At 32.8% G+C, this 22,586-nt stretch overlaps 1 protein-coding gene and 1 non-coding gene across 11 annotated transcripts in view; both read right to left on the minus strand.

Annotated features, from left to right (window-relative positions):
* Positions 1-290: 290 nt before the first annotated feature.
* LOC122538679 (NAD kinase-like) overlaps positions 291-22,586 on the minus strand; it is a 33,705-nt gene continuing 11,409 nt past the window's right edge. For 3 of the 10 annotated variants that reach the window (XM_043672992.1, XM_043672971.1, XM_043673003.1), the window contains 7 exons: positions 11,708-11,791; positions 6,303-6,432; positions 5,734-5,859; positions 4,643-4,814; positions 3,489-3,838; positions 2,057-2,139; positions 291-1,441 (listed from right to left, as the gene is read on the minus strand). In XM_043672992.1, coding sequence (XP_043528927.1) covers positions 1,249-1,441; positions 2,057-2,139; positions 3,489-3,838; positions 4,643-4,814; positions 5,734-5,859; positions 6,303-6,432; positions 11,708-11,791 — 1,138 coding nt within the window. In that variant the 3' untranslated portion in view covers positions 291-1,248. Of the gene's footprint in view, positions 1,442-2,056; positions 2,140-3,488; positions 3,839-4,642; positions 4,815-5,733; positions 5,860-6,302; positions 6,433-6,687; positions 6,723-7,377; positions 7,545-11,707; positions 11,792-12,831; positions 13,022-19,082; positions 19,245-20,916; positions 21,447-22,586 lie in introns of those variants that run through there. The other 7 variants (XM_043672961.1, XM_043672956.1, XM_043673011.1 and 4 more) reach the window with 7 other exon arrangements.
* On the minus strand, positions 20,593-20,664 carry Trnae-cuc. Its single transcript has one exon. It is a non-coding gene; the product is annotated as a tRNA-Glu (tRNA).

Raw genomic sequence — 22,586 nt, forward strand, 5'->3', positions numbered from 1 at the left:
CAGAACTTTCTAACATCATATACAAATCATATTTTAATTTGTTAGACTGTTAATGTTTTAGTTTCTTTCTTTTTAATACTTTATTTTATTGATTTACTCTTGCCATTCACACACCATTTTCTCTTCTACCTAAGTGTAAATTTTTCTTTCAATACAATTTCACATTGTGGCGTATTATCATTTCTTATCAGACATAGTAAATTAATAAGTCTCTCTAGGATTTGTACGTTTGATGATTTTTAAACAAGCATTTTTGGTTATTGTATCAGTTATAATTAACATGGTCTTCATATTCTGTACAAAAATGCTTCTTTATTAAAAATGTTCATTTATAAGAAAAGTACATTCAACATTTACAAAACAATAATCCTTAACTAGATTGTATTCGTTGTCAGAAAGCAAAACAAAAAAGATTATCGACAACTTTTCGTTTAGTTCATTTCCATTCTGTGTGCTCTGTATGTTGCAATCAATGGAATCTGACAATATGAATTCACATAACTTATCAATTAGAGTAGGAGCGAATAATAAATAAATATGAGTGCATGATGCAAAGTATCTTTTTCATAATTCACTTTTCTTTCTTTGTGTTGCGCATTCATAAGAAACATTAGTAATTCATTCTGCTTCTCCTATGCAACAACTCAATTGCATAGATGTTAGTTGTCTTTAAACAATGTCTCCTCATCAGTATTTCTCGCATCTCTAACAAAACCCAATGAAAAGAAAGAAAAAAAAAAAAAAAAGAAAAAAAAAAAGAAATGACAGGAATAAAGATCCATTTTGAAGAATGAATCAGAGTGAAACATCATTCTGTAGTGTAGAATTATGCATTGGAAAACGTAGGAAACATTCTCTGATTCACTGATTACACGCAAACTCCTTACGATCTTTCTCAACTTAAAAAATTCATAATTTCTGCAACACGGCTACTCGACTATTCTTGAGCACGTATTGAAATACTATTAGGTTCTTTCGAGAATTTCTAGTTTCGCTGTATCATATCGCTGACGGTGTTCAGAGGATACGTATGATTTTTCAGTTCTGTCAACGACTTATTAGACGAGTTTATTCTCTTCTATCCTTACGACCAAACGAACACAGATTAGGCTTGTCCCTTTTGTGAATCGCACATTGAGTCATTGAAATATTTCGAGATCAGATCTTACGAATAAAAACATTGAATATGATGATACTTCAAAACCTGATCTAGAAACATTTGTGTCTATTGCAATTCTTCCTTCTTGCCTAACTATCACGATCCAGGGAGTCCAAGGTATCGTTGCTGGATGAATGAGTTAAATCACTTAGTTCATCCAGGTGTTTCTGCTTCTTACGGACATTCCAATGCAGGCATTCTGCCAGTGAGTCGAACCAGTCTGTTATTTGATCGACAGCGCAAATACTGGGCACTGGATAGATGGACGTGGTTACTCTTAGACTGAAAATGATAAAACCGTGTAAAAAAGAGATACATTATATAAAAACGTGATAACTAGAATTTTTATGCATTTTTGTAACGTAAACGCATAGCGAAGAATAATTGAGTCAATAACGATGAAAAATTATTATAACTGCGTAGAAAAAATTATACAGGAAAATGAAACAGAAACTAAACAATAAAATTTTCTATTTGTTGTATATTCTCGCATATTCTATTCGCACTTTTGAAACTTTTCACAAATGCATAAAAACCAGTCTAGTGACAAGCAGCAGTAAACGAATCATTAAGAGTATCTGCAACTTGCAATACAGCTAACGTCTCGTTTCTACAATAATGAAAATCCCATATTCCAGCTAAATTATATCATGGAAATCATAGAAACAATTAATCGTAGTGAGAAAGAAACTTCAAACGAATTGATACCGAAAAATGAAATTTCAGAAGAAAGAGAAAAATTGGAAAATGAATGAACAATTGTAATCTGCCAATGAAAATAAAAGAATTTTAGGGTGGACCAGTCCCTGACGACCATCGAAGGAAATTTAAGCTATGCTACTATCGTTGCTGTTAATGATTATTTGCAGACACAGTTAGAAATTGATTGAGCTTTACCTATCGCCATGGAAGAGCTCCTGCCTGTTTCTGCCATCGAACGACACCCAAGAGGTGTTTCTACTATCTGGTGAAACTGAGATCTGCAAAAGAAAAGAAGAACGTTAAGTCAATTTGAAAGGAGTGAACAAGATATCTTTTACGAATTCTTCTTTATTATCGGTATAATGAGTTGTAATATAAATTTATCCTCTCCTATTGTCTATAAGTATTTGACCATATTCATTTTACGAGTAATATAGTTGAACTAAAACTTTTCAATGTATTGTAATTTTTGTCACTGTGTGTATCTCTTACACATATTGTTACGGCACGATGATGTACCATACGAAATTGATGGAAATGCTGAGTACATAACACTTGTTGGCAATTATAAAATCTTGAATTCTTAATAAATGAGAATGTACTTTGAAATTTGCACAAAATTGTGCACTTGTACGTGTGATGGTTGCACATATCTAATGTTTGTTCTGTTTTGGAAAATTTATATAGATATTGTAAGTGATGATAGAATAGTTAAACAATAGTCAGTACCAGTTACTATTATTAAAAGAATTCCACGAGGTGGTCAAATACTTATAGATGATGATCAACTTTTGTATATTGTTGTGAGTTTAAAAGTAAGATGAATTTATATTTCAACTTAGCAAATCTAATTGGTGGTATTAATTCCCACGATACGTATACATTAGAACAACCTTTGAAAATTTGTTCAAAGGATAACTAAACAGTGCATAGTCTGGGAATGCGGATGACATCCGCTGGGACCAAGTTTCCTTCTATGGGGCAATGTCATGAACTAGAAAATACCGATACCACTATGATAAAGATTCTCTACTGACCCACGTGGAAATATTGTATCACACTAATGCTATAAATGTGAATTTTTAGAATCAAAGACTAGATTTAAAGAATTCTATAATATTGTAATAGCTTCAAATCTATATAACTTTCTTATAGATTTATAGAATTGAACAATTACAAATAAGATTTTGTATAATTTTACAGTTATAGTTTGCTAGTTTGCTAAATTAGACAACAATCACTGGTTGTCGTTTAAAAGTTTCCCTACTGGATTGTGAAAGCCTTGACTTTCTTACGATTAACATATAATAAAACTGAAGAATTACAAACATTTTGTCCAACTCTACAATTACAGTCTGTGATTCTATGAATCATTGTTTGAAAGTTCCTCGATTCTAAAGATTCTCTACTGACTGAAAAACTTCAAATCTGTGATGGGTACAAGTTTCTTAGAGATGATCTTCTCCAACAAAGATCAGTACCAGAATCGGATAATTACACTACGATCGCCACTACACAATTATGAATTTCGGAGTCTCTCTTTCTTCTCTTTCTCTCGTCGAAACTTGTACTGACTATAAAAGGTGTCCGGCACGTTGGCAGGACGGCGGAAAAAATTCGGAAATACCTTCAGCTCGACACCGGCGGGCACGACAATTGGTCTGAAGGACAGAGAGTGAGGGCAAATTGGCGTGATCATGATCGCAGGTACTGAAGGATGAATCATGCTGGCTCCAGCCGCGACAGCGTATGCGGTCGACCCGGTTGGCGTGCTCACGATCAGGCCGTCACCCTGCACGCTGGTCACATGTTTGCCATCGATGAAGAGGTCGATATTCGAAAGATATGGAGACGGACCTCGATCCACCACGACCTCGTTCAGTACCAGCAAATTCGTCGGTTGTTTCTCCTTGTTCTCCTCTCCCTTCCTCATGATGATACATCTCAGTCTGCTCCTCAGGGTCAAGGCCGCATGACCTAAAGACAAGGCAAACTTTCGTCAGATTTATAACTCGTCTTTTTACCACATCGTCGACAAGTTTCGAACGCAACTTTCTCATATCGACAGATTTTCATGCAGTATACTTTTTCTCGATTTCGGAGATAGAGATGAAGGCTCTAATCAATGTTAAGCTGAGAATTGATACATACGAAGTGTTGTAACTAGACTGTCGAGTTTTTTGTAAATTTGTGTTTTTTGAAATATAATAAATTAATAAAAAAATAGATTCTTGATAGAAAATTCATTTACGTATTAAATGTGATCGAAAGTACTACAATCTGAATACTTTATATACTTTGCATAAAAATTCACATTCTAATTAAAATAATTACTGCTACATATTAAAACAATTAACATCAGAACTATCACAATGGTGAAAAATACGAAATAATTCTTTTACATAATTTTCATAAACATTATATATATATAGGCTCTATCGTATGCTGTTTCTCTATTTTTATTTTTTGCACTTTGGCTTTTCAAACAGAAAATTTACTAATTTAGTCATCGGTAGTTCTAGTATTGATGCACGTTTATTTTCATCATTGCATTTCTTGAAATCCTTTAGTTTTTGCTGGTCAATACATAACGAATGTACGTGTAAAAAAGTCATTAGCGACGTACAATAATACTTCAAAATGTGCAATGACTTGCTTATTCTCGTTAGACATTATCATCTCTTGTGTTATCGAGAAAGGGGGAAGGCAGAGAAATATTGAAGGACAAAGATTATTTCCATCGCTATGAAGAACATCGTCGAGTAATTCTACAATGCTTACCTTCTAATACATTTGTTACTTGTTCTTGGAAATTGTCAAACTCAAAAGGCGTGAGAAACCCTAAGGAACCAAGGTGAAACGCCATTACTGGTGGTACAGATTGTTGGAACAATAAACTGGCATATAAAAGGGTTCCATCGCCTCCCAAACAGACAATGAAGTCTATGCGATCCTTGAACAGAAACATATATTAATTTAATATGATATAGTAGAATAGAAATGATCTATTATAAAAAGATTTCTCTCTTGTAGAAATTAAATAACAGAGACTATCTATAGAAATTTTTGAAAGAAATTAGCTGTAATAGAAATTTCTATATCTATTTTATGTCTATATTTATAACACAAATTAGACGTAGTGTAATATATAATAAAAAATTGTCTTTATTTTAAACTCTTTATAACTTTATGGAAAGAAAAATCGTACAACAAGGGGAGACTTCAATCTTCAAGGTGGTTTTAGTTGTGAAAAATATGTTGTCAGTGTCCATAAAGACGTTTGACTTTGCAGAATTTGCGGGAGAAGTACCTTTACTTATTCCTTTTGAAATAATGCAAAAACATCTTTAGAAGAAACTAATTCAATACTGTGAAAGAGAATTCGTACTTTAAAATAAGACAAGGTAGATTGTTCTACGATTTTTTTTTCACGAAATAGTTTAAAACGTCGACAATATTTTCATTCGACACAGTATTCTAACATTTGATGAAAAATTGTCGACATTTTAGGCTGTTCTAACTTTGTGAGAAGAAATCATACAATAATCTACCTGAACTCTTAGAAGCATAAAGTCATTACTAGTACATTTCTTTTAAAAATATTTTTACATTATTTTGGAGGGAATAAAAGAAAACACTTCTTTTCTCGAAAATTTTGTAAATTCACTCATCTTTATGAAAATATGAAAAATTTGTTTCTTAACTAAATCCATCACGATCTTGAAGATTAAAATCTCCTCTTTATAACGATTTCTTAAAATTTATTGTATGAGAATTTAATTATCGACAAAATTATGTACATTCACTGTATGTTAATTATTAAGAATTAACGAGCCCAAAATAAGGCTTTTACAATGATAAAAGATGATTACCTGTAGTTCGTCTGTGCCATCTCTAAAAGTTTGTAGTCTATCTCGAACCTCCTGAAATCTGAGGTCCCTGGCTAGGGTTGTATCTTCCAAGACAGATGCCTCAACGAACACTACCATCCGTTTTTCCTACAAAAATATTCAGACAATCAATTTTTTGAGTTACAAACTTGTAGAAGATAGAGAAGACTGTTAGGTAAAAGGAAGATCGTAAATAGAACGTATAGCTTCTTGAAGAAATTATACATATTACACAGTCGTGTGTATGGGCTAGTTATAGATAATTGTATAAAAAAAAAAAAAAACTGTGGAATCACGTGATTCGAATCGATAGACCAAGTACAGTGTCTTCCCGAGGAAGCTAGTCTGACTATGATTACGCGAGTGAAAGTATAATAGCGTTTAAATAATATATGCGCATACTCCAACATAGTTTCCTTTTTCCAAGCCAGTTTTGTCTTATCACAATGACTTGGACTCTAATGATTGCTTTGATAGAAAAGAACAGGTGGAATCGTTTTTTGCGTAAATTATATAAGAAATGTGTGGAATGAATTAAAAATAATACTTACTTCTATTAGCCATGTGACTAATTGTACAAACGGTGGTAAAACCGAATTATCGCGGACCTTCTTGATGACTAGAACAGTAAGTGGTGGCTTGTACCACGTTAACCTCTGTGAGGCTGGATCTTGAATGGTCCTGGAATAAAATAAACGAATTCGTTAATCAAAGTGTCATCAATTACAACGATGAAATATTTAGTAATTTCTCTAAAAAAAAAAAGATCAAATAATGAAATGGAATTACTAAAGTAATTAATTAAAATTTCTTTCGTTCCAAATATCTAATCTAACTATTTAAATATTTAAAAATAAATTCTAATCTAAATATCTAATAATAGATTTTTAGAGAAATTTCTAAATATTTAAATATCTAATAATAAATTTCTATTACAGGATTTTATTCTGATGCATTATCGATATCGATGAAACGATTGGCTGAAAGAATTTTCTATATTCAAAGATGGGCTGCACTTTTGTACTCAATACGTACGTCTATGGGAACACATTATTGCCTTTGTTTTAAATTAAGATAACAATCAATTGAAGTCTTTAATATTAATTTAATATCAAACGTCCTTGATTTATTACCAAGTCAATCGATCGCGAAACTTATTATTGAATTAGGGTTACGAGGATCAAGGTGCGATTACGCGCGTATTTTATATCAAAACGTCGCTGTTTTAATTATCAACGCACTGCCGAAGATTTTACTCGAAAATTTCGACAAAATTTTTGGCACGACCGAAAGTAATTTAAAAAAAATCACTTCAAAAATCCACATTTGTTTGAAAAGTCACGCGTGTTATTGCCTAACAGAAAATATATAATTCGTAAATATGTATCGTGGGTTAAAGTTCCATTTTCAACATGCTTGTTTTTCTCCGTTGAATTGTAGCTGTGTAACTTTTAATTATCATTAATACACTAGATACGAGTCGAAAAATTTCACTGATAAACTGACCACGATAAAAAAAAACCGATAACTATTCTTTGATGTGCACGAGTGAAGCTGATGACAAAGTGAATTCTTCGTTTGGTAATTTGTTGTTAAAGCAAGGGAATTTATTAGTTGGTTCTCTACCTGATCGTCCCAACCATGATGTGAACAGTTTGAGAGTCGCACTCGTACTGAAGCAGAACCGTACAGAGCGCTACGCTTTTAAACGGTAAACAATTGGACGACGCGCAAGCGTACGAGAGCTTTCGTATACACGCGATTGTATCGTGACGCATATTTATGTGCATAATTCGTAAAATGACACGAATAATTGATTCACGTGCGATGGTACTGCACCCTTGTTGACTTAATTACACTACCACAGGAGAATTTTAACTTCAGAAACAAGCTAATATCTCAAATTTATGACATGAAAGTTTAACATATCTGGACTTCGATCGTATTTATTTAAATGCAAAGTGCATGCATGATTAAACAAAAAACGAGCAACACTTTTCGATGCAGAAATTGTCGCTAATTGAACTGTTATCTTTTCATTCAAAGTTGTATTATGTAACACCCTTTCTCATCTCTTTAAAACTAAAAAAACATAGAATAACACTCATCTCTTTAAAATTAAGTAACAGAATAACACCCATCTCTTTAAAACTAAAAAACATAGAATAACACTCTTCGTGACTAGATCTGTGATCTGTTCCTTTGAAAATTGCAACCTTGGAACTTGCTGCACATTTTTTTTTCTCGCCATTTTATGAAATTTATATAAATTAAATATTTAAGAAATCTTTTATTAACCTCGAGTGTTCAAGAAATCTTGTCGTCTAATTACAATGTTCAAAGTTCAGTAAAATAGATGAAAAAAATATCGTACAGCAAATTTTCTTTGGTCCTTGTGAAGTAGAGATTTTAATTTCCATGATCTTCAAAGATCATGGTTTCATGGTCTAATCGTGAAAGAAATTTTTTTACCATTTTAGAATTTTCATAATTTAAGAAAATTTTTTAAAACATCTTTGAAAAAGACGAACTTAGGACTGTTAAAGTAGAGATTTTACACTTTAAAATGAAACAAAATGAATCGTTGCATATTTCTTTACTAAGATATGACTGCATTATTTATGTATTTATGGAAAATTGGAAGTGGCAAAAGTATACTCAATGCTTATAATATACTTATATAAAATATATATATATATAATATATATAAGTAATATTATATATATATATATATATATATATATATATATATATAATATTTATATAAAATATTCAAAATAGAATATATTGTAACATATATATAAAACGAATTTTCTTTAAGTTAATTTTTTTATTATTTTATTAAGTTCTATTATTTATTTTAGTCAGTTCTTCATAAAAATTGTAAAATGCATAAAATCCGCATTGTCGACAATTCTTCATGCTCTTCATAGTACAAACAAATATTATCAAGAATTTATTTTATTTATTTTATAAATGTATAAATTTATTAATATTTATTAATTTACAAAAACTTAGTTGGAAAATTTTGTTACGTCGATTCTTGATGCAATATTTGCACGTGCGAATGAAACTTAGAATCGTTTCAATGGTCAAGCAACTATTTTTGAACATTATGCACATACATAATTCGTTTTTAAATATGCAACTATCATCGATTTACGCACGCATAATCGCTAAGGAGAATCTTTTTTTTTTCTTGTACACACGTTCAATCGTATCTGCTGAGTAATCATTTCAATGCATATTTCGAAGTGCTCAATTACGATTAATGAAACTCTACGAATTGTATCGTCACTTTATGTGCACAAAATACATTTGCGATCGAACGAGAACATTTGTTACTGGATTTCGCGACGCAATATTAACAGCATTATTAACACAACGGATAAACACAACGTTACACGAACAGATCTGGATATGTCCATCTGATTTTCAACTTGTCCGTCGACAATGTTTCCACGAGCTTATAGAACCGCTTTCTAATTCACGCTGGCAAAACAGCGTTTAGATTCGCTTAAGAAGTCATTGTCACGGATAATTGGGTCGAGATACTCGCGTGCAGCGCAGTTTTTACTCGACACGCTCTCCTTTGCTTTGTAGGCTTATCGTCCAATTAACCGAAACAAAAGAAAAAAAAAAAAACTTCACGTGATTTTTTAAACTTTCGATTAATATTCGAGTGATTTCATAAACGATCGCCTTTTACTTTGCATTTCAAATTTTTAAGATTAAAAAAATCGAAAGATAATTGGTTCTCCACTGAGAATTAGGAAAATTATTTGGTAATTCATTTAGTGATTCAAAGAATAATTTATCGTCAGTGATTAGATTAGAATTAGCGAGGCAAGGAATTTCTGTTTCGTCGCGTCAGTGTTCAATGTTGGATAGCGTAAAAGAGTGTAATTGAAAATTCTTTATTTAATTGACGAGTAATTGTCCAAAGCGCCGATAGAACATGTGGAATTAAAATCTTTTAGAACTTTTCAAGAGAAGAATTTCGAGAATTTCAACTGCTAGTACTTAGTTAGAATGAAAGCTGTTGAAACTTGGAAAACCTGCTTAATTGTAAGTTTAGTTTATACCCCGTTTCTGCTACTTTTGTGTTGAATATTTCCGTACTTGTGTATAATATTTCATTTCTTTTGTCCATAGTCAGAGCCTCCAATTTTCAGAGTTTCCTCGACTTTCAATAAAAATGGATAATGGTGTCCCGAGACCTTTACGATATGGTTCTTCAATACTATTTGTCACGCATTTTCATTTCGAATATAGATTCTTAGAAAGATTTTCAAAATAAGGGTACATAAAAGAAATTCAAAAGACATTTTTCGACAGGCTATAAATTCGGCATTCGACTCGCAAACATTCCTCGATCTCGTCTAGAATAGTTAAATACATTGTTTACTTAACCCGGGATTATCCACGTCGGGGTCTAGTGCCGGGATGTACCTGCACTAGACCCTCAACGTGGGTATAATCCCAGGTTAAGATTCATTCAAAGTTGCAAATATCTATTAAACTGCAAGGATTCGGGACAAAACAGAAGTAGCATAATATTGCTAATATTGTTACGCTAATAAGGGTGGTGCGTTTATGACAGAATTATGAAGAAAATCGTTTTTGTGAAGATTTTGGTGTATTATTTTGTATATTAATACTGATAATTGCACATGAAATGAGCGTAAGCACCGATGAACATAAATCAGCATGTTTCAACGTCTATAGGGGACTTTAGAATTCCTCAATAGCAATTCACTAAATCATAAAAGCGGGAGGTAGAAGGTCCTTGGCAGTAGCGACCAAACTACTTCACAAGTGCGGGAAAAATTGCGATGTTGCCGATTTGCTAACATTTTCATGTCTTTCGCAGACTTTCCCATTCTTTGCAAAAAGGACGTGGAAGCGTAATCTCGATTGATTGGGATTTAACACGATTTTTCTGCTTTAAAATTACACAATTTGTTCAAAAATTTGGAACGTGTTAACATTTTAAAACAAGTAATGATTACTTCGAGCAATTGAACACTTTATTCGTAACGTTATACTGAAATCTTAATGCAATTATATTTAAAAATCAAAGTTAGTAGTATAATTATAATATATACAAGTATAATTATAATATATTTCTCAGAAAAATGTACGAAGAAATTTGTTTTATTTAACGTAAAGAATACTTCGATCTTTCGAGTATGAGTGTATTGTTATATGATTGTATTGCTTATGAAGTTGCCTAATATTTTCGAAATGTGTAGATATACAAGTGTTATAAAATATACGACAGAATTTTTACTTTTCAAAGTTACAGTCGATACTTTAGACTGTTATAACTTCGTCGATACCTTAGACTGTTATAACTTCGTGAAAAAAAAATTATGTAACAATCCATTGGTCTTATTTTGAAGAGTAAAGCTTCTGCTTTGACAGTTCTTCATTTTCTTCAAAGATGTTTTTACGTTATGTAACAGATGGGAAGGTAAGGAAACTTTTATCCTCAAAAGTTGTAAAAATTCAAACGTCTCTGAAAATGTTAATGAAATGAAAATGAAAATGAAATGTTAATGATTCTTTCTCATGACTAGATTCGCAATAGTCTTAAACGTATCCTTTAAAATTTTAAATATTCTGTACGAGTCTTTTTCATCATTTTATTGAATTTCATTAAACATTAGAGATTAAATGACGAGACATTAGGGTTTCTACATTCTGTTTAAAAATTTGAAGCGTGTTACACTTTCAAAAGAAATAATGACTGTTTAATTAAATGTTTTACTCGTATGCTATTTAAAAGTAGAAATTTTAATTAATTATAATTAATTACAATCGAAAATCAATCGATCGACGTAATTCAGAGAGAAATATACGAATAAATATTTGATCCAAACTTTTCAGAGTGTACGTTTATGTTACTTATGAAGTGGAAACTAATAAATATTTTCGAAATTTATATACTCACATGACCATTGAGGAATTCTTCATGATGCGCCCGCATGGTCCAAATTGTTGTATGGGACTAGGTGCGTTCAGACTTCTCGTTCTCCTGCGAACAAAACAAAATCGGTTAAATAAATAAATATTCACTCATTGACGACTCTTATGCACGTCAATTATAAAATAATCTAATCTTGCTGATCTACATTTCCGTAATAAGAATTGTAAATGAGTAGTTTTACGATCATTTCAGGAAGAATAACAGCTGTGAAATTTTTTTACTAAACATGATCATCAAGATTCTGTCGGTACGTCAAGATTTTAGAACGTCAATATCTTGAAACCAAATAATTCAATGGAATAATTCGTGGAAACAAACTTTCATTTGCATGAATAATAGCAACAATATTATAGCACACTTTATTCAAATCTAAGAATCTGATAAAATACGACAATAAAAAAATAATAAAAATGACGATCAGCCAATCATAGGTAAATACATTGAAATCGTCGTATAATATCGTTAAAAAGGACTTTTGATTTTCCTTGACTCTTAATTGACATTAGTAGACGCTACAGGCCATAGTGATTTAGAATTCAAGAAGAAAAGGAAAAACGAATTGAAATTAAAATTTTACTAGAGTTTCGATCAGATATTTTAAATTTCTGTTTAGAAAACAGAATTAATAAAATCTTAAATAATTAAAATGAAATTTGAAATAAATTATTGTAAATTACTATTAGAATCTAATTAAATACGTAGTAAATCTGAATAAGTTTTTCTCTTCTTAAAAAAAATTTTTCTTAATACATTCCGTCTTACTTACAATTACATCATATTTCATATTTTAATTGTAGTTTCTATTTTATAATCTCTCTAATAGTGATCGGTAACAATAACCAGCTTGTTATTAGAAATTGACAACTATACACGTGGAACTTTTTTTCTGTAATATTTAAATGCAGTCTCGTCGACCAGATATTAATGCATCTACATAATAAACAAACAGCACGGTCATCGCTTGATGTAATGACTCATGAGAATTATTAATGAAGTCAGCTCTTTTAAAACAAATTTACATAGGTTTTCGTGAACATATTCCTCAGACATAATATTTGTTGATTCTTCGAGGAAAGAACAGTTTCTACCTGAGCACTCTGTTTCGTGGAATATTTTTTGTCGAAGATCCATTTTGAAAACGATTATGCATATCGTTATTGATATCGAGGTGGCCATTGCACTGAATGTCCAGCAAAGGTGAGACTTGGTCCGTCATTTTTCACGACTTCCTGTGAAATGGCTCAATTCTGTGATAAATTCAACTCTTCCACCGAATCTTGCATAAATATCAACATTTACTTCATCTTCGATTTTACTTGTTATTTTCAACATATGTACTTATGCAGTAATTTCACGAAAGTATTCGATCGCTTATAGGAACTTCTTGTGAATATAAAATAATTCTGTGTATATTACATAAAGTATTTGCAAATTTATTAACACTGTAGTATTCACTGTAGAGATTCACGTGTCACAGTTAGACTGCAGATTTTTAATCATGGAAAGTTTGAACGGAAGTGCAAGTAGTGTAAGAAAATACGTGCATTCAAAGTACAGCGTTTTTCATAATTAAATAACGTTCTACTCTAGGATTTTATTTTCTTAAGTTAGCGACAGTAATAGTTTGAATTTGTACAAAAATTTGCTGTCTAATCATAATTATATTAGTCAAGTTTGAAAAAAGTTTATATTAATATAAAAGTTTGAAAATGTATATTCATTATATTAATATTTCTTAATATCTTTAACATCTATTATTGTATATGCTTAACATAGCAATGCATGCTGTACATTAATTTTTTATCAAACTCAGGGTGATTCTTATAAAGTGACCGATTCAATTTTTTCCAAATTGAAAAGAGATGAGAAAAAATTTTTCGAACCAAAGATATTCTATTTTTTTAGAAAAATGGGCACCTAAATTATAAATGGAAACACTTAGTCTCAATTTTTCTGAACTGAATTTTGTATAATTAGTTTGCTGACCATGGCACATGTTCGTTCAAGGTTATCTAGATCACTCGGGATCAAAAACTTACTTTAACTCACATTCCAGTGAAAAATGGTTATATCAAATGCTCCAGTCTCTAATAAGCTCCTCACGAATGTATAAATATTGGGCTTTAATTTTTTAATATGATCAATTCTGTTAAAATATTAAAATCGACAGATTATGCCAATAGCTGTGGATGCCACCTTTAGCTGAAATTTTATATTATGATAACTGCAGATAATTTCTTCCACAGGATTAATCTTTGAAGACACAAGTGAAATTTTGAGCGTTTTTGATACAATAACGCATTATTTTCCCGAGATTTAAAGTTTTCAACCCAAAGTAACCTTTGATGAACATGCGTCGTGGTCGATAAACTCGTCACACCAAACACATTATCGGAGTACAAAGGAAAAAAATACATTCAAATACAAATACAAATCGATTTAGAAAAAATCGAGTTGAGATCACTTACAACGCCGTCGTATATGCTAAATTATTTCCCTCCTGAAACAGAATCTTTCCTTCAAAGATCTTTTCACTTTGAGGAAAACGCAATCGGTCACTTTATATTTTACAAGAATCACCTTGTATAATATAGTTCGCGATATCGCGTCTATGTACATTATCGGATTAACTTCAACTATTATCATTGTAATCACAGTGATCGTCTTTCACTACGGTGTTGATAAAATTTCAAAATATTTTTATATAACACGCACAGAATTTCTGCTATTGCAAGTGTTCGAATATTTTCGTGATAGACACTGTGTGTAACTTTATTGAAAATCTATTGGATACAAACGTTCACATAAATTAAAAAAATGTTCCACTCTATTAATCGTTTCGCCATAAACACACAGCTGGCGTGCAACGGTTATACTACTCGATGGAATAGATATACAGGCGTATATCATTTGATACGGCTCGACTAACCACTGATAGCAGCAATTTTTCTCTGGCGACAGAGTTGAAACGAAAAACCTGAGCAAAAACTCGGCCATACTCTCGAGATATTGTTCGTTTGCAGAGACAACGATTGTTGAAACGTTGCAAAATCTCCTTTGTTTTGTGGAACTATGCAATCATTAAAATCCGAAGGTCGGTTAATGCGAAGTTAACGATGTTCTTCGAACGTGCTAGCTACTAAGGAATAGTAAGATTCACTCTCAAGGGCACGTGATTTTCTTATAAATTCAAGATTTACGTCGAGCATCGTTCGTTACTTCTAGACTGTGGAGAATTTCGTGTTTTGAAAAACGCAACAGAAAGAATAGCAACCAAGTTATTATATACGAAAGGGATCAACTCCAATTTTTTTCTTTTTTAAATTCTAGCACCAAACCATTCACTCAACTTTTTACGTTTGAAACAAATTTCTTTAATAATTAGATATCGAGTTAATGTGATTATTCCAAGAATATTCTGCGTCGTTAGATAAAAATTACGTCCGTAATAATACACTCTGCGCAGGAATGTAAGTTCCTTCTTTAAGAGGAATTCTAGAAAGGAATATATCCATTAAAAATATCTATTAGAGCATCAAGAAAAATCAGTAGATAAAAATATCTCATATTTAGAAAAGTATATCTGTTTTATTAACTTCTTTGTTTTTCATTTTGTAGAATTAATTAATTTTTTAGGAGACGAACGCGGTCAAATATTGTAGATATTTTATACATTTTTCTAGATTGCATGTATTCTGTGCATTCAAGAACTTTTAAATTTCCTACAGAATGCAAAAAAATCCATAGTCTAGTCATATCGTTTCCTCTTTATTCGCTCGTTATCTACGCCACCAACACTGTAAACCGCGCGAATGAATTTGTTAGACGATCTTAAACGGCGTTTAAAAGTTCGCGTTTTCTTCCTCGATGATGACGAGAGATCTCGAAGCGTCGATTTATTGACCTTGAACTCGACACGGTGAATTCTGCTTCATAGAACGCCGAACGTTCAGTGAACTTCGTTTATGCATTATTTATCTCAATCTTCTCTATTGATGCACGCCAACGATTCCACGCCGCATAGAATCGGCGTCTGTTCCTCGATTTTTATCGAAGGCTCTCGAAGAAACTCACTGTGCACATGTGTGTGTGTGTGTGTGTGTGTGTGTGTGTGTGTGTTCCGCACAAGCACAATCGAATCTTTTCACATCACTGTCATTGTTTCAAACGAGGGGGAAAGGTGTATTAGTCACGAACTATTGTATATCAGCGGAACACCTCCCCGAGAGGCAGCAACTTTTTAGAAAGGAGCGGATCGCAAGGTGGATGCACGCAGAATGACGATCAGACAGGAGGTAGCCAACAATTATGGGATTCTTTCCACGGGACTGTCGGTATACCGTAAACTTCACGGTTCTTGTCGACACTAACATCAACGTTACGTAACGTACATCCGATTATGTCATATTACATTATCTTATCCAGCAACGAATCTTTAATTGTACCGGTTCGTTCCGTGCAGCAGTGCGTACAGTTGCTCACGAAAGTATTCGCATGTGTGCAGCAACTTTTTATGAACATGCTGCGCGTTATTATATAAAACATTTTGACATTTCGTTAACGAGGCACAACTGTCATGACTATATCGGTCAGGTCCTATATATGTATATATAAAAATTCACAAATCACAAAATTATTTCAACAGCTGTAATTTGTGTCAATAATGTATATTCATGCTGTACTGAATTAGTAATAAACGTATGTTTACAATGAACATTTGGTATTCAGAGTGATTTGAAATTTTATCGATATGGTCATGACGATCACGTCTCAGCAGCATGTTGATAAAATTTCAAAATGTTTTATGTAACGGATATAAAAATACACGTACGTATATACGTATGAAAGTTCTGTAGTTTGAATACTTTCGTGAGCCTGTGATCGACTGATAGATCTACTGATCATTAGAACATGAATCACCGCAAGAAAGGAGGCGAGCTTCACGAATTACTACGAAGATCTCTCGGAAATCATTAGGTAACTTTTTCTTCTTGATTTCACTTGGTCCAACTATCCGACACGCAACTTTCTCTCGATTGATTGAGAAATCCGAGGATAGACAGACAGAGACAACAGAGAAAGAGAGAGAGAGAGAGAGAGAGAATCTTCACGAAAAAGAGAAAAAAGAAAGAAACGAGTACATCTACTAGAAGGCCCTTTTGTTTGTCACTCTGACGGTCACGTATCCCTAATCGTGGCTTGGCCCAGATTGCCGTACACGGAAAGCTTGCAAAACACCATGATCGATTTTCTTTCCCAACGTCGTTGTCGGCGCTCTCTCCGGCCGATCTGTTAAAGGAGAAAACGATCGTGGCTCGTGGCTACGTCCGGTTCGGTAATCGATTGCATCGAGCGTGAATATCTGAAATTCCAACCGCGACGGTTGTAAACAGGGGCGCCATCGGCGTGCGTAGCCTACGGGATCTCTCATAGGGCCCATCTCAGTGTACAGGCACCGCGTAAAATGGAATTTACCTTGGCGAAAGGTGAACGCGTTCTCGTTGGCGAGAAAGAAAGAAGCAATATAAAAAAAAAAAAAAAAAAAGAATTACTCCCACCGAGTGCCGTTTCGAACAGGTACCCTGACCTCTGTGCGAAACAATGTGTATACTCTCAACACATTTGACTGCCACGGTAATCATCGATGACCGTGTTTTCTATTTTTTGCAAATATCTTCGAATGATTAAAATAGGATAAATAGGATCATTGACGAATACAGCGAAGAGCGTAACGGAGAATTATATTTTGAACGACATTATATATATATATATATATATATATATATATATATAATGATATAACTTTGTAAGAGAAAATTATATAACAGTACAATATCCACTTGATTACGTTTCAAACGTAAAGAACTTAGGATAGTGCTGTTACTCTCGAAAATTGTAAAACATTCAAACATTTCTAAGAATTCAACAAGAATTTGGATTCATTATGATTTTGAAGATTGTAATTTTCTCTTTAGAACGATCCTTTCAAAACTTTGTTGAACTCTGAATATTAACAAATCCTAGTGTTTTGTCGTTTAAAAAGATTGGCTTCGTTCTTTTAAAAACGCAAAAATACTCGAGTACGAGGAACGTTTTATAAAATACGCTCGAGTCATTACAATTCTATTCTTAGTCACAGATACATTTATTTATCATAAATAACAAGTAACGATCTAGATCTCTCATGATTTTTTACGATTTCACAAGGCTAGAATTACGACAAGATTGCATGCTCGCAAGTTTTGCAACAATTATCTCTCTTATCGAATCGTTCAACTTGCATCACAAGTATCTGTTATGTAAACGACGTAAGAAGTCGTTTGATGTCGTGCACGAGAACGCGTCATCACACGAAATTTGCATCCTTTTTAAATTCTGGATTAGATACAATAACCACCATTGTAAGTGACGACAAGAATACACGAGCAACAAGTCTTATGAAGAAATAGACGATACTTCAGTTACACAGAGTGATACAATGAAGTCTTCATTAACTTCGGGAGATGATATAAAAATAGTAGAACCAATGTAAATGAACAATTTTCGACAAGAAAAGGGAGCCAAATGACAATGTGCCATTTTTCCAATGTGTCATTTGTACCTAGTTTAAAACGCGGCGAAATTAAAATTCTGGACTGAAGTCTCGAATATAACGCAATTTCAAATTATGCTTCAGTTCAATTATCTTCAGCCTTAGAACTTCATAAAAAAACATAGTACACGATTCAAGAGTCACATACGATACTTACACCAAATATGTACATATTATTTATTTATAATCTAACATAACTTCACAGAACTATCACATATTTATCAATTATAAATTAATTACTACTAATATTTATGCTATTGAAAATATAAGATTATCGTACAATGAAAAAAAAAATTTTGCTTACAATGGTTTTAATTTTTCTGTTACATTGTGATAATAATTCAATAAATATTATTATTATTTCAATGTAACGACAGTCATTTTCACTAGCAAAATAGCAAGTCTCGTGATGATATTTTGAAATATTAAATTTTCACCGATTGAAAGAACTGACGACCTATAATAATTAAAAAACAATTTGGTCTCGTTTTCCCTCGTTTCCAAATCGATTAATTTCGAAAATCCTATCAAGGAAAGGACATCTTCTCCCTTTGAATATCTTCTTTTTGTAGTACAATCATGTAATCTTAAACAACACACAAGGAAACACGCATTTTCCTGACGTTCATTACGAATTATTACTTCAATGACTATAAGCACTACACGCGGTATGAAAGCGAACGCAGACCTTAGCGGCAAATTTGCTACAAACCACACCGGGGTTTTTGGAGGTTAACCAACACCTACCTCTAGTCCTACCTTAGTTCAGCTTCGTCCATGTCCACAGATCAACGAAACAGACGCGCTGTTTCGTCGTACGTCTCTAGATCGCGCGTAGCAAGCGATATTTCAATCGGTTCGGACACGTTTCGTTATTAAACAAATGGAAAAATGGGCTGATTAATGCCACGGGCGGGTCGACGCTGACGTCGCGACGCCTGACGCGCGACACGCATGCTCTAACACCGCGGACCAATCAATTCCATTCGTGTGCCGGATATATACGTTTACTTTCTGGTGATTTTATTTAACTTCCTTTGCGCAACGTCGAGCATTCGAACGACAAAGAGTGAAGTTGGCAAAAACGGAGCAGACAGTTGACTGAAGTACTAAACTGAAATTATTAATTCGTCGGATCAACTTCGTCGTCAACATGACGTTCCATTTCCGATTCCTCTTCGGGCGATTTGCATCAGTTTGACCCTGTCACGTGGTGTTTGTTCCATGAATTTCACTTTTTAAAAAAGTTATCCGTGGTATTACGTAATTGCTGTAGGTATATTTGTGATTTCTATTCGACACGTGTTAGGCTACTTGGCATATTACATTTTCTATTTGCGATCGTGAAGAAAAATTCGTTTTCTCCTGTTGTGCGTAAAAATTCGCAAATTGTGAGCTATCCTTGAAATATATCAATTTAAAGAGATTGACGAATCCGAAGAAATTGGAGTATTTAAGAGATACTGTAATAAAATTTTTTTTTTGTAAATATGGTGTTCGGGTAAATTCACCTTTCCTTTATGGAGTTCTGTAATATGTCATTTCATTTCAACATATATTTCGTTGTCAAAGTCTTGACTGAGCAATATGTAAGTTGTTATTTGATAAGGCATTTACGTAAGTTTTTCGCATTATGTCATTCTCAACGTATTAATTATAAAAATTGAGGAACGTGTAACAAAAAGTACTTGGATAACAATGCTTTTGAAAAAACAAACTTGGAATGAAACAGAGACCTTGGAATGTAGAGACAAAAATCACAGACACGCGTAATATGTGCATTACAACGAAGTTTTCCTAGAAAAAGTCAGAGGTGAACAATGATTATTTTTGATATAATCATGGAAGATTATCGTAGAAAATTGTGGAATAAAATGTATGGTTTATTCGATGTATCAGACAAATTGTCAGTCTGCCTATATGTCAATATTCCTTGAATAATAACATTGAGCAAGCGACTTCGCTCAAGTTTCGCACGAATTGGAATCGGATTACGCGCGATTCCCGTTTAATTACGAAATTGAACAGCTGTGTACTGGATTCGTGTTAGCCGAGCTATACCGTTTGACTTACTTTTTGTCTGCATTGTACACGTAATCGTGATATTATGTTATCGATGATACGTAATCGTAACATTATTCTATATATATATATATATATATATATATATATATATATATTAGTTCAACTTTCTATGTTTTTTTAATTCTTCGTTTCTTACATAAAACATATTAAATAACCAAGGCAAAAAATAAGTTTCCGGTACCGGGAATCGAACCCGAGCCTCCTGGGTGAGAGCCAGGTATCCTAGCCACTAGACCATACCGGATTTCCGTGAACGAAACACAATGATTTCCAAATTTATGCTTCATATAAATCAATTATCATTACTTAATCACAATTATTCAAAATTTAATCTAAAAATAAGCCTCATATTTTAAATGTCTCGCTAAAAGTAATTTGTCAGATAAAATTATTTATTTACAATCATTTCATTTTTCGTGAATTTTTATAAGTCCAAGAAGAAATTATATTTTTTCCATTTCCATTCTTTTAAAGGGTTGTAAAAACAACTACTCACGGCCAAGTACCGGAACGTTTCCGGCGACGCATTTCTGGGTCCTTGTCATAGTCCTCGAGGAAGGGCACGTTCATGCACGTGTCGTCGGTATTGACATCCCCTTTATTCCTAACAACGCATCTCCAATCGAGCAGTTCGCTCACACTTCGACGTCTTGGCTTTTCTCTAACCATGTCCATTATCCATCCAACATTTCCTTTAAATGAATGGCTTCAGCAGCTTCGTGCTTGCTTATAAATATGGCTGCACATTTTCAGAGTTTCCTTTCGTAATAGCACATGTTCCACAAATCGAACGTTTAATAATTCCACGCACATATCGGGCATTTCAACATTCTTGATCTTTCGTATACTATATTAATTAATACTATAATATTTCATTGAAATTTTATTTATGGGTTTAGTTTTTATTCTGCAAAAAGTCGAGAGACCTTTCACGATTTCTATTGAACGCAATCGACATGATGGATACTCAATATTAATCTATTGCTTGTCACGTGACTCACGATTAACGCGCCAATTTCGAGAGATCTATAAGTAGTGATAGAATTTGAAATGATTCGAATATGTATATATAGAGAAAAGTTCGACTCACTTTGAATATGATTCGAAAATTAAAATTCTTGAACGTTTGATAAAGTCTTGAAAGTTTCTAAAAGTTTTTAAAAATCTTGATTGTATGTAATAAATGGACTGTGACTTTTATATATTTAAAAGAAATTTAATAATCCGTAGCCTACTGACGAATATTCGATAACTCGAATTTTCTGGATTCTGTTTAATCTGATAATTTTATATTTCACAATTTCGTATTAGTTTCTAAGATACTGAATGCTCAGCACGTTATCAAACTCTGTCGCAACTTGCAAGACTTTCGAAACTTAAAATCTATCAGGATTTTCAAGAATTTCAGAACTTCGAATCATGTTCGAAGTGATTTGAATTTTTCACAGAAAGAAATACAGGTTCAAGCCGATTCGAAATGTCTCAGATCCCCATTACTACTTATAATGCACCACTTTCTTTTCTTTGTCATTCTCATTTGCGCAACAAAAGATTATTGATTCATGTACAAATGTAGACTTGATAAGAGCTCGTTAAAATAAAGAAAATTTTTGTTAAATTATAGTTGATGCCACTCGCACGCGCCTGCAAATGAAACTTAGAAAGTGTTGCGCAATCCTTCACCTGTCGTTCGTAAGTTTGCCTTCATTTTATGCGCACATCGTGTAATTTTCACGACTTTAATATTTAAACGAACGACTGCGTTTACTGATATGACAGTGCAACAATTTTATTAACACAGTTCGTATGAAACGATTAAGTCTGTTTGGTTACTGCACGAGCTTATGACCTGCTTTCCATAACCTTCGCGAATTTCAATCAGGCGGAGACATTCGCGTTGTTTATCGTTTGATTTACTATGCCTGATTTGCTCCTTGATTTTATACATCTCAAACTATTCTAATGAGAATGTATTTCCTAACAAGTTTTTTTACACGTTTGATGACTGACACTGTGTAATAGAAACAAATTTACATTTTATTTTATTTTTCACAATTTATATATCGAAACTTATATGGAAGAGAAATCAGTCTAGAATACTGTATTTTATTAAAGAATTTTTTCTAGTTGATATTGAAAGTTTACCGCGATTAGAAATCAGTCGCT

The sequence above is a fragment of the Frieseomelitta varia genome, unplaced genomic scaffold (genome assembly GCF_011392965.1).
Source record: "Frieseomelitta varia isolate USP_RPSP 00005682 unplaced genomic scaffold, Fvar_1.2 scaffold_1019, whole genome shotgun sequence".
NCBI lineage: Eukaryota > Metazoa > Arthropoda > Insecta > Hymenoptera > Apidae > Frieseomelitta > Frieseomelitta varia.